The 15,656-nt window shown below is 45.0% G+C and overlaps 1 protein-coding gene across 1 annotated transcript; it reads left to right on the top strand.

Moving 5' to 3' along the window:
* The first annotated feature begins 1,775 nt into the window (after positions 1–1,775).
* POU2AF1 (POU class 2 homeobox associating factor 1) lies at positions 1,776–6,532 on the top strand. The gene is made up of 4 exons (XM_004604680.2): positions 1,776–1,922; positions 2,374–2,416; positions 2,498–2,763; positions 6,081–6,532. Exons 1-4 carry the CDS (start codon positions 1,776–1,778, stop codon positions 6,393–6,395), a joined length of 771 nt encoding a protein of 256 aa, XP_004604737.1. The 3' UTR covers positions 6,396–6,532.
* The last annotated feature ends 9,124 nt before the right edge of the window (positions 6,533–15,656 follow it).

Raw genomic sequence — 15,656 nt, 5'->3', positions numbered from 1 at the left:
CGGTTTCTGTGTCTTGTGCATCCCTCTCTGCTGGACTCTGCTACCCAGATAGGCTAGGAAGCTGGATGCAAAATAGTATTTGTTTGGTTTTAGGTTTTATTTTTTTTCCGGAAAGGGGAGTGGGGGGGCATACTCACCTCTGTTTAGTGCTTACTTCTAGCTCTGTGCTTAGGGATCACTCCTGGTGGGCCTCAGGGGGTTATATGGGATGCCAGGGAATGAATCTGGGTTGACTGCATGCAGGGTAAGCTCCCTACCTGCTACACCATTGCTCCGGCCCTGCAAAGTACTGCAGACTGTGGTGCTGGGTCTCTAACTGCACAGAATTTTTTCCTGGGGCTCATGGCCACTGCTACCTTCTTCTTCTGGCTTTCTCAATCTGTCTGCTGGACTTTGCAACCAGGATGCCTGGGTGCCTATAGTGTGGATGGATGTCTGGTTCAGAGTCAGGCCTGGAACCTTATCAGCCAGGTATTTACTTAACAAAGTCCAACTGAGGCACCCTAAGCATCCGGGTTTAATAGATATCCAGGCTTCCGGGCTTTTGATTCTGAGCCCAGGTTCCCAGAGGCCTTATCAATGATGATAATGGACTACCAGTGTGAGTTCGGCAGGCCTGTGCATCTCATTACTCTTGATTGAGCTGCTCCAAGAGCACCAGGGCCTAGGCCATGGTTGCTTTCCTGGCTATCTGTACTGAACAGCCATGGCTGCCTTGGGCTTCCTCTCCTCAGTTAGGAAGATCCTGGGGTCCAGATTAGTGCTTTGGCTGAATTCCTGGCCTGGAAAACAAGGGCAGAAGAAACCTGCTCTCAGCACTTAGACTGGATACCCTAACCCAAGGCATATGGAACCTATCACACAGGTATCCTATGACCTGAGAGCCACAGGGAATTGCTCACTTCTGCACATTCTCAAGGACCAGGAGAGGTTGTAGAAAAAAACCACGGACAGCAAGTTTTCAACAAGCATCTAACTAAGTCATCAACTAATAACATCCCAAGCTTGTTAAGGATACAACACTCAGAATAAGCATAAAACAAGGAACAAGACCTCATCTGGAGAAGCTGGAGATCTGGTCAAGGGCATAAGAAGTTTATACCTGAAAGGCTAACTAATTGTTCCATGGCAGAATATTATCTGTGCTGACTGTGATATTTCACTAAGCTCCTCCTGTGTTGGGGATTCCAGGCTCAGTGGAATCCCCTGCTTGGGGCAGGGTGGGAGGCATGTGCCTGCTGTCTCTGAGTCACTGCTCTTCTGCTGTCCTCCTTGCCCTCTGTGGTGAATTCTTCCCAGATCTGGAGGTGTTTGAGGGATTGTAGGAGAAAGCAGATTCTGTGAGCCCAAATCTCATGCTCTTGGGTCCAGAAGAATTAAGAGGTGGGGAAGAAGGAGAGGCAGTCCTGATGAAGGGCAACTTCCAGTGAAGATGAGGGGCTGAGCTGAGCAAGGAACAGATGGAGAAGTCTAGATAGATATCTTGGGCAGAAACAGCGTCATGCTGTGGTCTGTGTGCAAAGTGGTTGGAAGATTGGATTGAGAGCACTCTGTGGAAGATTTTTCAGTCTTGGACTCAAGAGGAATGACCCACTCATCTGGGGTGATGGAAGTCCAAGAAGGTAAAGGGCAGGAGGAGTGACAGTACTGGGAGAATATTCTAGAAGTCTCATGTGACCGTCTGCTTTCAGGTATGACATGAGAGCAGGCAGATGCTTGAGAAGAGCTTTCACATTGGATGTGGGGCTTGCCTGAGAAGCTAGATGAGCTCAAAGATGTTGTTTTTTACAGCCTCGGCTCCAGAACAGGCCCCGGCCCCACCCCGGCCCTACCAAGGAGTCCGTGTGAAGGAGCCAGTGAAGGAGCTGCTGAGGAGAAAGCGGGGCCACGCCAACAGTGGGGCGCCAGTCACACCTACTGCGGTGAGGGGCTTGCTATGGCCAGGATGTGTGGTGGGCTGTGTCCGAAGGGGTTCGTTGTGTCTTTCCTTGCTCTGGGAGGCATTCTTGGGGGCATGAAGGGGCCACGATGTCCTGGGAGGGTCTACTGGAAAAAAGACCTGGGTGGGGATGAGTCAGTGGTCCCTAGAAGTGGGCTCTGGGGTCTGGGGTCTGGGGTCTGGTCCATGGAACAAAGCAGTCGCCGGGGCCTAGGAACTACCAAATTCCTGGTATTGGGGGCTTCTCACTAGGAAGAGGAAGAGGCCAGTCTCCTAAGTACATAGACTCTGTGGTAAATGGGGTAGATGGAAGCAAGTGCAGGTGGTGATGGTTGGGGCGGGGTGCTTTGTTCTGAGAGACATCTCCCCAGTGCTCTGGCCCGGGCTGGGCGGAACTGACTGAATACTGATTCTGATTTTCTCTTCTCCTCCAGCTCGTGCTGCCTCATCAGCCCCTGGCAACCTACACCACAGTGGGTAAGAACCCCAAGGTCACAACCTTCTCCAGGCCTCCCATCTGGTGGCCCATGTAGCTTGGTCATTTCCTTCTTTCCCCAGGTCCTTCCTGCCTTGACATGGAGGTCTCTGCTTCCACTATGACAGAGGAAGGAGCCCTGTGTGCTGGCTGGCTCTCCCAGCCTGCCCCGGCCACCCTCCAGCCCTTGGCCCCATGGACACCTTACACCGAGTATGTGTCCCATGACGCGGTCAGCTGCCCCTATTCCACTGACATGTATGTTCAGCCCATGTGTCCGAGCTACACAGTGGTGGGACCCTCGTCAGTGCTGACCTACGCCTCCCAGCCGCTCATCACTAATGTCACGGTATGTCACACTAAGGCTGAGCTGCACCCACCTGGGCCATGATACCTTGTTAGAACTTGGCTTGATTTCCTGAACCCTGATCTTTAGTATTGAGTCCAAGATGACTAGTTCCTCCAAATCCACCCTGTCCTACAGGGAATCTGGGGAATCTGCTCTTACTCTGTTCTTCCTCTTTTTTTTTTTTTTTTGGCTTTTTGGGTCAGCTGTTGAGATGCTCAGCTGTTGTTCCTGGCTCTCCACTCAGGAATTTCTCCCAATGGTGCAAGAGAGATCATATGGAATGCTGGTGATCGAACCCAGATCTGTCGCATGCAAGGCAAATGCTGTGCACACTGTACTATCACTTCAGCCCCTCTGCCCATACTCTTACGCCCCCTGGCCTCTGTTGTCATGCCCTGCACTGTTCAGGGTTGGAAATTTCTCCTGCTTCTCTGAACTAATTTTCTCCTATGGTTTCAAAACAGTGAGTCTTGGTTACTAGTTTTCAATGTTGGTGGAGAGTGCCAGGTGAGCTCTGCGTGGGCTCAGATGACTGAGGAGTGACTGGTCATTTAGCAGTAGGATTCACCACTGCTTGAGATTTCTAAACTGAGCCACAGAGAACCTTCTTCTAGAAAGCTGTGCTTTTGATAAAGTAAAACCCAGAGGTAATTTGGGGGGGGGGGGGTTTCCACCTATAGCATCCAATTGCTTGGATTCGAAGCCCTGGCCTTTTACTATGTGACCTTGCGTTACATAATGACAATTTTTCAGAGCTTCAGTGATCTCCTCTGTGAATTTGGAATACTCTGGAGAAAGCTGATGCCAGGATCAAATGGATGGCCACGTAGAGAACTTAGCATGTTTCCTGACACACAAAACACACCATGCATGCTAATTAGTTATGATTATCTCTAGTCAGTGGATAAGATCAACCAAGAGCTTCCTTCAAATATCAGATGGTAAAGGAAAGGCCTGATCCCCCTCCTCCCAACCCCCCCCCCACACTCCAAAAAAAGACACATAGTTTTCCTTAATTACTTGTGGTGTCAGAGATCAAACTCAGGGCATCACGCATGGCAGACGTGCACTTCCAAAAGAGCTACATCCCTCGCCCCTCGTCCCAACAGTTACATGAATGGTGCCTCTTCCAACATGCAAATGGAAGCCCCAGCATTCAGAGCCATGAATTCCAATGACTCTGTGTGTGTGTGTGTGTGTGTGTGTGTGTGTGTGTGTGTGTGTGTGTAACTCTACTCCAGAAGAAAGTGGGAGGTGGATCATGCTCTGAGGAGGAGTTATCGAACCTGCTCTTATTCCAGGTCCATTTCCATCTGGCACCCAGTTCAGCCCTGGAGCACCCAGGCCTTCAAGCATTTTCTGCCCGTTGGGCACCTACTTTGTAGGCCTAGAGGGAGAGGGACAGGAATGTGTTAGTTCAGTGCCTTTCCCAAGCAACTCATTTCCATATGAAGGGGGCCTAGGGTGGGGTGGGGGTGCTGAGCATAATGGTTCCTAAGAAGTCCTCATATGTCTACTCTTGCAGTATCCCCACCTCCTTCTTTGAAAGATTCTGTGTATCAAACAAACTGTGTTGATTAAGACATGATTTGTTTATTTTGCCACAATGTAAGATAACTCATCAAAGCCATTTATTATGTGCTACTAACTGGCACCCCCTGACCAGCAGGATATAAGGACTACCATGGCTCCAGGTAGACATTATTCTGACCCAGGGGAAAATAAAAAACCTCGCACTTGACCTCACTGTTGTATGGCTTAAAAATATAGGGTTTCTATTTGAACTTTTTGAAATACAAAAAATAAAATTAATAAGGGAGGGGTTTTTTTTTGTTTTATTTTTAGGCCACACTTGGTGATACTTTGGGTTAGTTCCTGACTCTGAACTCAGGAATTATCCTGTCAGGCTGCAGGGACCCAATGGGGTGCTGGAGATTGAACTTGGGTTGGCCGCAAGCAAGGCCAGTGCCCTACCCACCATGCTATCTCTCCAGCACCAGCCAATAAGGGAGGTTAGAAAGCATTTGAGAACATTTCCAAATTTGCTATTCTATAGAAAAAGAATCTAAAGCCTTACTACTCAAACTGTGGTCCCAGAACCAGTCCCACACAGACACTGTCTAGGATGGTCAGACCAGTGACTCTAACCTTACCTCAGGCCTTCCATGTTGGAATCTGTCTGCCTTCCCAATTCACTCTTCCCCATGTGGTTTATCCTGGAGACACGGTGGCAGCCATCCAGATATTTGACAAGAAAGAAGATGGGAGCAGGGGAGCCTGGGTCTCACTTGCTTCCTTCCCTCCAGAGCACTTTCTCATCTGTCTGCTTCCTCAGTGGTGGAACATAGAAACAACTGGCCTTGGCTTTTAATCTTAGGCTTCTGGGGTGCTTGCTGCCCAGGTGAGAAGCACTGTTTGTAGAACACCTGGGAGAGTGGGGGCTGACCTCTGGTATGTCTATGAGGCCAGCTCAGAGACAGACGATGGAGATATAGACAGCCATGGGCACCAGCAGAGCTGTCCTTCAGGGAGTCCAGCTGGGCCTACCTGGGTCCTTCTGCTGGTCACCATAGCAGATGGTGCAAAACAGTGCAATGGTGTTAACCCAAGGGGACCTCAGGAGCCAAAGATGCTGAGTGGAAGCTGGACTGGCTTTGGGCCTGGGATGCACAGCGGCCTCCTTAGCAACACAGTTCCTGCTCATGTTTGAGTTACTCCATTTTCCACTAACTTTCAAACGCACATACTCCTCCCTGTCCTCCCACCCCATAACTCTTTTAAAATGTCTAAAATCAGGAGCTGGAGAGGTAGTGCACCAGGTAAGGCACTTGCCTTGCATGCAGCCAACCCAGGTTTGATCCTCGGCATCCCATATGATCTCCTGGGCAATGCCAGGAGTAATTCTTGAGTGTAGAACCAGGAATAACCCCTGAGCATTGCTGGATGTGGCTACAAAAACAAACAAAAAACCAAACAAATAGCAAAAGTCTAAAATCAGGTTGCAGTTTATACTCAGTAAAATCTGGAAAGTCATTGTAAGTTCACTAAGCCCTCTGGCATCGGTCCTGTGTGTAGCCATTTTACAGATAAGCAAACAGAGGCTTGGGGAAGTATGAACAAGAATATAGCTGATTGATCAAGTCAAATGAACTTTGACTTTTCCCATGGGTGGGGATACCTTGACTGGACGGAAGTAGAGTTCCCTGGGATAGGGGAACTGTATGAAGGGGGACAAGGAAATAGATTCCCATAAAGACAAGGGTGGGTTTTTCAGCCCCTTAGGCTGCTAACACTTGTCCTTTGTGTATCTTTCATAGGCTAGAAGCACCGCCACACCCACCATGGGGCCCCCACTGGAGAACCCAGAGCACCAGGCCCCCCTCACCTACTTCCCGTGGCCTCAGCCCCTGTCCACACTGCCCGCGTCTACCCTGCAGTACCAGCCTCCGGCTCCAGCCCTGCCTGGGCCCCAGTTTGTCCAGCTCCCTATCTCAGTTCCCGAGCCAGCCCTTCAGGACATGGAAGATCCTCGGAGAGCTGTTAACTCCCTGAGCATCGACAAGCTACTTCTAGCTGAGGAGGATAGTGATGCCTACACGCTCGGCCACTCTCTGTCCGTGGATGGTTTTTAGAGGCCGGGCCCCTGGCACTGGATCTGAAATGAGCCTGGGACTGAGCTTCAGAGTTTTGTCTGTCTGTCTGGAGCAGCGGTCGCATGAGGACACTTTCTACTCCAGGCTAGACAAGACAATCTTCCTCCTCTCTCCCTCCTCCTCCTCCTCTTCTATCCTCCTCACCCCTCCCCTTCTCAACTCTCCCTTCCCCTTCCTTCCTCTCCCTTTCCTCACCTCCTTTTCCTCACCTCCTTCTTTCCTCCTTCACTTTCCCCCTTCCTTCCCTCTCCTCCTTCCCTTCCCTCACCTCCTTCCCTTCTCTTCCCTCCCATCTTTCCCTCCCCTTCCCTCCACATCCCTTTCCTTCCCTTTCCTTGCCTCTTTCCCTTCCCTCACCTTCCCTGCCCTCATCTCCTTCCCTCCCTTCCCTCACATCCTTCCCTCCCCTCCCCCATTCCTTCCCTTCCCTTTCCTCACCTCCTTCTCTCCCCTCTCCTCCCCTCCCCTCCCCATCCTTTTTCTTCCCTTCCCTTCCTTTATCTTCCCTTCCCTCCCTCTCCCTCCCCTTCCCTCCCCTCCCCTTCCCTTCTCATGTCTCCCTCCTTCCCTCCTATTCTTTTATTCCCTCTCTCTCGTCCTCTTTCCTCTCCTTTTTCCTTCCCTTATTTCCTCATGCCCACTATTTTCTTCTCCATTTATCGTTACCTTTTCTGTTTCTTTTGGGGAAGGAACTAGGGGAATTTTGGAGATTATTTCCAAGCCAAGAGATTGCCAAATCTATGGCTCCGGTGCTTTCACTGTTTTCACATTTTGTTCCTAGAGAAGGTCCTTTTTCTCCAGAACTGCTGCTTCCTCAGAGCAGCCCCTCCAATGAGTCATGGGCCAATGTCCTGCCTCTCGTTTTGAGAGGTATGGGGTGCTCTGAGGAACACTGGCCTGCCAGGACTCCAAGAGTTGAGGCAGTGCTTGAGCTGGCGTTCCTACAGTTGCTCCTTTGTTTGTGCTTCTCAGCCCTGGGCAGATTTAACATCCTGGCAGCACAGCCCCAAGGCCTGGGCTCAGCAAGGTGGGAAGAGGGGCTAAGGAAGTGCGCTAAAGGCGAGAGGGGTTCGAGCTTGTGTGTGCAGTTGGTGGGAGCCCGGAGGAGTGGTTGCCTCCAGCTTCTTGGTGTTTAAGGAGAATCACGAAGAAAGCCACTGCTTCCAGTGCTGGTTTGACACTGTCTTGTAGGACCTTTCAAGGACAGACAGTGCCTGTGAAAGGTCTGGGGATGTGTCTAGATGCTTCTTCCTGGCTCACCCTCTCTGGGGTCTTGGTGTCAGCTGAGACCCTCAGAAGCCCCCTAGTGACCAGCTTGCTGCTGCCACCAGGACTGCTTGTCTGTCCTAAGCACCTCCAGGCATCACCATAATGTGACAAGTCCTGCTCCCCACACTGGGCTGGGCACTAGGGAACTTAATTCCTGGAGTCTCAGCTTGAGGCTTATTATGCTTCATTTCCATTTTCTTTTCCTTTTTCTTCCTTCCTTCCTTTCTTCCTTCCTTCCTTCCTTCCTTCCTTCCTTCCTTCCTTCCTTCCTTCCTTCCTTCCTTCCTTCCTTCCTCCCTCCCTCCCTCCCTCCCTCCCTCCCTCCCTCCCTTCCTTCCTTCTTTCCTTCCTTCCTTCCTTCCTTCCTTCCTTCCTTCCTTCCTTCCTTCCTTCCTTCCTTCCTTCCTTCCTTCCTTCCTTCCTTCCTTCCTTTCTTTCTCTCTCTCTCTCTTTCTTTCTTCCTTCCTTCCTTTCTTCTTCTTTTTTTTTTGCAAGAGAAACATCTGCTTTGCAGGGCTGGCTGTAGGCTGTGAGCAGAGTTGTCCCTAACCCCACCCCACCCTCAATGGGGTGCTTATCTCCTGAGAGGGATTGTGTGTTTTGGGAGCTGCCCTGTTTGTCTGTTACTGTCATCAATGTCACGCTTCAGCAGATGCATTAGTTGATGGACTCCATGTAACAGTAAATGTAATTTTCTTGTACATGATAGTTTCTTTGATTTTTGTGGGGGTTTTGCCATTTTAAATGAAAACTCTGAAGAAAGCTTTATTTGGGGAATAATTTGTTTTTTCTGCTTTGGATTTATTTTGACTCAGGTTTCTCAGTGTCTGCCTAAATTCTCAGTATAAATATCCTGAATTCTTTTAATTTGGACTCAAGCTCTGGACTTCAAAGCTTTTAGGAAAGGATTTTTGCTAACACACTTCCATCTTTGTTGCTAGTGATGGAGAATAGGTGAGAGGCTGGGGTTCTCAGGCCTGAATGAGGAGAAGGCCTGGGTTCCTATTTCAGAAAACACTATGTGACTTTCCAGCTTACTGTCTGAGGATTTGAGAGGATGCAGGGCCAATCTCCACAAGGGACTTTCAGTTGGCCCAAACTAGCAACTAACAAACAAATAAAGAACATTGTGTGTTTGCTGAGATTGAAAGGGTGTCTGTTTTCCCTTCTTGAGGTACAATGTCTTGATTGCAGTAGCCCACTGGTTTCTTCTTCTTGTTGTTTTTTCTGTTAAGATAAAAACATTTTCAATAAAGATGTACTGAGACCTTTCTGTGTAGAACTATTTAATTTCTTATAAAAGTTGTTCCCTTTTTGCTCATAGCCCGATGCCAGGAAGGAGCTTCCACGGATTGAATATAAGGACTTGTTCTGCTGCTCAAGATGGTCTAAACAACCCTCTATGTGGATGGAGTCTGGGTCTCTCCAGCAGAATATGTGAAGCTACTAGTCTTATAACTAGGAAAATAGCTGAGGGGTAAAAGCAGCCCATTTTTTTTTCTGTTTTTCTTTTTTTGCTTTTTGGGTCACACCTGATGATGCGCAAGGGTTACTTAGGAATTACTTTGCATTCAGAAATTACTTCTGACGGGGAACCATACGGAATGCTGGGAATCAAACCTGGGTCTGCCGCATGCATGGCAAACGCCCTATCTGCTGTGCTATGACTATAGCCCCATAAAGGAAGCCTTTTTAACCCCTTGCTTTTCCTGTTTACTTGTTACATGAGTAATTTCTTACGATGCTGCGTGTTCAGGGATGAGTTCAAGCACTGCTCATGTCCATTGCAAGCTCTTCAAGGTCCTCAAAAAGACACAGGGACTTGTGAGCTGATGCAGAGTCCTCTGCCCAATGGAATCCAGCTCACCATGTCAGAGATCACAGTGGAATGAAAACTTAAAGATGTCAGCCAGTCCCTTCTAACTCCAGTGCTTGGAAAGACTAACTCCTTGGAGGTGATTTTCTGAGTTACTAAGGGTCCTTGAGTTCACTGGTAACTTCAATTTTTAATCTCTGTAGAAAACAAAACATGTTTGATGGTCGACCTTATTCTGTCACATGTCTTGTTTCCAGGCTCCTGGGGGTGAGCTTACTTTAATTACTACCATCAATGTCTTTTTTCCCCCTTTATTCTCTTTCTAGTAAAAGACATGGCTAAAAAGGAACTTGAGAAAATTTCCCTCAAACTTTATTAAAGTTCAGCTGAAGGAGAAGATATTTTTTTAAACTGTTTTGTGTTAACTACACTCTTTTGTTACTGAAGTCTGAACTTGTTCTATTGAGAGGGTGACCTGCTCTGTGTAACTTGGTGCTGGCATACAAGACATCGATCCATGACAGCGTCCATGTTCAGAATGAAATATGCAGAATGGAGAAGATAGTATAAGGTAAGAGGAAGAAGCTGGAAATGAACAAACCAAGTGACTCAAGTTCCCCAAATATTAGTTTTGTGCATATCTCTCAGTAGAAGCTTAACGTGAATTTATTGAAATCATAAATCATAGATAATTGTTTTGTATGAGCCTAGTTCTTTTGTGGGTCAACTATGAGGTAGCTAACAAATTCTCTTTGAATTTAATTCATTTGGGAGATTCTGTTACATTCCATTTAGGAAATACTGAGAGAGATGGTTGCAAGTGATAAGAATGGCATCTAGTTTAGTGAACTTAGATAATACTTCTCATATGATTTTTGCTGAATTCTTGTAGAAATTTTCATAATCTGGTAAAAATAATTTAATTTTTAGTCAGGGCCCTTGTGCACTGCCGACCCATGTTCAATACCTGGCATTCCAGACGGTCCCTTGAGTACTGTCAGGAGTAACTCCTGAGTACAGAACCAGGAGTAACCCCAGAGCATCGCTGGTATGACACAAAAAGCCAAAAAAAAAAAAAGTGACTGAGGGACCTGAATGATATAAGCGGGTAGAGCACTTGCCTAGAACACAGCCCACATGGATTTGGTCCCCACCACCACAGAGTCCCCTGAAGACCACCAGAAGTGATCCCTGAGTACTGCCAGGTGTGGTAAAAAAACCCACACGCAACAAAAAAGACATAATGGGGGCCAGAGTGGCAGCACAGCTGGTAGAGCGTTTGCCTTGCATGCAACTGGCCTCAGTTCAGTCCCCTCTTGGAGAGCCCAGCAACCTACTGAGAGTATCCCACCTGCATGGCAGAGCCTGGCAAGCTACCTGTGATGTATTTGATATGCCAAAAACAGTAACAACAAGTCTCACAATGGAGACATTACTGGTGCCCGCTCGAGCAAATCGATGAGCAACGGGATGACAGTGACAGTGACAGTAAGGGCCCTTAACATTAGATTTTTACCTCAAATACAAGTAGTTTAGAGGGACAGTGCTGTCCATCACATCTCTAGAAAATATTAACTTATGTAAGTGAAATGTTGTACCTATGATTAATATTTCTCCTTTCTCTCACCCACCCCTGCTTACACAAGTTTGACATTTTAGGTAGTTCTTATAATTGAAATTATGGAATGCTTGTTCTTCTGCAACTGGCTTATTGTACTTAGTATAATGTTCTAGTTTGCTAAGGAAAATGTATATACATACAGTAAAATATTATTCAGACTTAAGAAAAAAAGCCTGTAATACCCAACTACCTTGATAGTTCTTAGAAATTCATAGAATGAAAAAGAATCTATTTGGTACTAAATCTGGGACAGACAGACATGAATTATTATATATTTCTACTTTGAAATAAGTTTTTAGCTTTTAAATCTCTTCAGAATGAGTTTTTCTTACGTTTGTATGTTTAAATAAGTATATTTAGTTATATCCTTGATCTCTTTATGAACTTAAACTCATTTGTAAGTTAGTCACAACAGAAATTTTTAAAAATCAAGCAAAAATAGGTGATATTTTAACTAATTATTTACTAGAGATACAAAATCCTTTGACCTCACTAACTATAAATGTCTTTAGAAGGAGAAACGTTATTGCATATGTCTAATTGTTTTTAAAGATCTTTGCGATGTTCTAATTTGAAAGCTGGAGTCTAAATTAAATTGATTTCATGATATTGTTTGAATAGATAACATAGCCAAAATAGATCTTGTACAAGGATGTTTGGTCCAAATTTTTTAAAAAATCACTAATGGTGCTAAAAAAAATTACCAAAATGGATGCACTTCCATCTTAGCTGCAAACTAGACTTGCAACTCATTAAAGTGCTATTTATTTGTTTAACGCATCATGTTAATATCACTCAAACTCTTGAAAAATTTTTAAACAAGCTAAAAATGACTGATAATAGTTTTCTAAAAAGAATATAAATATACGGATTTTTATGGGAGCCACATGTCTATTTTGTTATTAGCAACAATATCACATAAAGATAGAAATATTCCTAAATATATGCTAAACTTTCACTTTCTAAATGTTCTTATTGTGTGTTTCTAAACGTATCACTAAAATGTCATTATTATCTTTATGGGTCAGATTAGGTGCAACTGTGTTATTTATTTATAAAATATCTCCAGGTGTCATGTTTGGAAAGGCAACATATCAACAAAAAGGATCAGCAAATTAAGTATGAGCATATTTATATTTTAAATGCCTACTCTAAAAAGGTAGCATTAAATATAACATGTAAATTTCAGTTGCACATTATTAAAAATCATCATCATCATCATCATCATTATCCCTTTGATCGTTGAATTTCTCGAGCGGTCTCAGGAATGTCTTCATTAGCCTAAAATCTAGCCCTGAGATTTTAGAAGCCTCTATTTACTTGTCCTTCCCAACAATGCCACATTGGAGGCTCTTTCAAGTTCAGGGGAATGAGACCCAGCATTGTTACTGGTTTGGGCATATGAATACACCATGGAGAGTTTGCAAAGCTCTCCCATGTGGGCAGAAAACTCTTGATAGCTTGTCAGGTTCTCCCAGAGGGAGAATTAGGCTATAGGATGTCACTCGGCCTCAAAACAGCCGTGCACTTCCGGGAGCTTGGTTTTAAGTCTCTGGATGTTGGCCATTGGTGGGATTACAGGGTGCCGGGGGCAGTCCCTGGGCGTGACTGTCTAGCTACTGGAAAGTGGAAAATCTGGGCAGAAGAGGCCCAGTGCCTATCCAAGCAGGCTTGGAAGTCTCAGCCCCAGGTCCCACACACCTGGGTTCCTCTGCCGGTACCTTCATGCGTGAGGCTTGTCTGAATGTGTGGAGAAGGGCCTTGAGCATAGCTGTGGCTAGGCTCCAAAAGTCTTCAGCTGAGGGAGCTCTGCTCGGGGCAAGGAGGGAAACTGGAGCTCACCCCCTCCGAGGGGCCCTGGGGAAGACAGCCAGGTGCTCGGTAAAGAGACTCTCTTAAAAATCAACGTGTTTAAATACCATATTGTTCATCAAATACCAGAAGTTCAATTCTATCCTTCACCTTAAAATTTACACCTCTTACCCATTTTACCCATTCCCTCTTCTCAGTTCCCTTCTGATAACTGCGGATTGGTTTCAAAATATAAAAGTTAACTTTTGTTTAAATTAGTTTAAGTTGGAACTTCTGAAAACCAAGAAAACAAAAGCACATGTAGGGGCTTGTTTGAAGGGATTAGGACTTTAAAAAAAGACCCAACCAATTTATACCTTAGCCTTAGTATTTCATCTTACCTAAGACCTTCCTCAACTCAGTCTTGGTGGTCTCCTGTCAGTCAGGGATAGCCCTCAGCACTACCAGATGGCCCCAAATGTGTAATAGAAATGTGTTTTCTGGTCTTTGCTTTCTTGCCTGCTAAGCTCCTTTCACTGTTCCTCTTAAGGCCATGGGGTGTCTCGGAAGCACTGGGATAGGAATTAGACATCACTGAGTCCTTACAAGGCAAGTGAAAGTTTAATTTTTTTTTTTTTGTCTTTCAAAATTTTTATCCTTCAGGTGCTAGGGATCCAGGGATCCCGTGTTACCATCTTCCCCCGAAAGCAGCCCCAGGAGTGGAAGTTAGGGTTTAGACATGGGTTTGAGAATGCTTACACCTTAAAAAAAGGCTGTGGCTCAGTTGCGGGGCGGATGGGAGGGAGCATAGGGAAAAATATTTCTTTAAAAGAAGGATGAGCAATTATATTTATATTTCAGGTTATAGTAGTTTTTTTAATGGGAGTGGGTGGATTTGTTGCCATGCACACCATGGGGTTTTGTAATGCAAATGTTTAAAAAGAAAGAGTATTTTTTTCCATTTTTATGATTTTTTTTGTCTCTACCACCTCTTGTCCTTGAGTGTTTTTGCTCTTAACATAATTTGTAATTTTGTTTGTAATTCATTAAAAAAAAAGAAAGTTCCTCATTTTACAGTTAAAACAATAAAATAAATAAATTAGTTTAACCATTTGTTCTCTACATGCCACTTATGAGTGAAATCATGGTGTTTCACTGTGTCTCTTATTTTAACAAGCATAATACTCTCTATGCCTATTCATGGATTTCATTGTTTGAAAATAGCTAATAATTGTTATTAGAGCTTGTAAACAGGGATTCTTACTTACTGGAATTCTCACTAAATGCTAGTTTGAGGATAGAAAATCATATGTGTGTGTTACATATATATATATATATATACATGTATATTCTTCTTTATCTAATCATTTGAGGATGGGCAATTAGATTGTTTTTAGTTCTTGGATATTGTAAATAATGCTTTTATAACTGTGCATTTATTTGTAATTTTTCATATTAGTGGGTTTTAGTTTTATAAGGGCCATTCCCAGTGGTATAAGAAGGCTACTCATGGTAATACTTGGCCTGGTGGTGTAAGCCTGACAAGTTTAGTGCTCAGGCCAGAGGGTGGGCCACCACTGCTACAACTGATGGTGCTAGGAGACCACGTGGTGACAGGGATTAAACTCAGGACCTCATACATGCTAGATACTAGACTAATCCTGAACCCTCAGATGTGTTTTTGCATATTATAGAAGTGGCCTGCTCAGCAGTCCTGGGAGTAGTGCTCCAGGAACAGTAGTGTTCCCAGAAGTGCTCCCCAGTTGTGAGAAATTTATGGGCCAGGTGAGTTGGCATTGTCATAAATAAATCCAGGAATTGCTTTTGGATGAGGTTGGGTAAGCCTTTTGTGAAACTTGATTTTAGTTTTAAGAGAGCATGTAATGAATGTAAGACTGTTAGCATTCTGTCTCAAAGAAGAAAGACCTGGACCCTTCCTGGTAGTACCTCTGATGTTCCTAGACCTGAAAACAACTTAGAACACCATGGCAGCCTTCTTCATGTGACAGCTAGCTTCCCTCATGTAGTCCTCAGAGGAGCTTTAGTGAACTCCAGCATGTCAGAATCTCTAATACAAGCTCTAAAGTGGGATGCCTGTATCTTAGACATATCAGACAGTCTGTACTGGGTGCAGAATAAAATTACAGTGTTATAAGAAAAAAGAAGTTAAAATATACTTACATTTAATGTGGGAACTAAAAAAAACTTTAAGAGGAAGCATGCTTTTTTGTAAAGTCAAGGCTACTTATCAAATCATTTTGGTGGGAAAATGTAACTTTTCTCAGCCTTGCTTGCACATTCAAATCACTGGGAAATTTAAATTTTTGTTTTAATTAATTTTTTAAATTGAATCACCATGACAAATACGTTTTTCATTATTGTGTTTCAGCCATGCATTCTGACACCCATGCCTTCACCAGTGTACATTTCCCACCACCACTATTCCCAGTTTCCCTCCCACTACCTGCCCCCTGCCACCAGCCTGCCTCTATGGCAGGGACTTTGCTTCTCTCTCTCTCTCTCTCTCTCTCTCTCTCTCTCTCTCTCTCTCTCTCTTTCTCTCTCTCTCTCTCCTTTTGGGCATTATAGTTTGCAACACACTACTGAAAGGTTATCACGTTTTTCCCTTTACCTACTTCCAGCACTCAATTCTTGTCCAGAGATTTCATAGCTTGAGCCAATAGCCTAAAGTTTTGGTAGGTTAATTTCTTGATTTCAAAGTTTTGGTAGGTTCTGAGATGAT

The sequence above is a fragment of the Sorex araneus genome, chromosome 3, assembly GCF_027595985.1.
Source record: "Sorex araneus isolate mSorAra2 chromosome 3, mSorAra2.pri, whole genome shotgun sequence".
Taxonomy (NCBI): domain Eukaryota; kingdom Metazoa; phylum Chordata; class Mammalia; order Eulipotyphla; family Soricidae; genus Sorex; species Sorex araneus.
This window is presented reverse-complemented; position numbering and strand designations above follow the sequence as displayed.

What these genes read in the sequence shown, in the direction of transcription:
- POU2AF1 (XM_004604680.2), top strand. Translation starts at nt 1,776, where the DNA reads ATGTTGTTTTTTACAGCCTCGGCTCCAGAACAGGCCCCGGCCCCACCC. An exon ending in CGCCAGTCACACCTACTGCG is followed by an intron (nt 1,923 to 2,373) that starts GTGAGGGGCTTG and finishes CTTCTCCTCCAG; the next exon opens with CTCGTGCTGCCTCATCAGCC. An exon ending in GGCAACCTACACCACAGTGG is followed by an intron (nt 2,417 to 2,497) that starts GTAAGAACCCCA and finishes TTCTTTCCCCAG; the next exon opens with GTCCTTCCTGCCTTGACATG.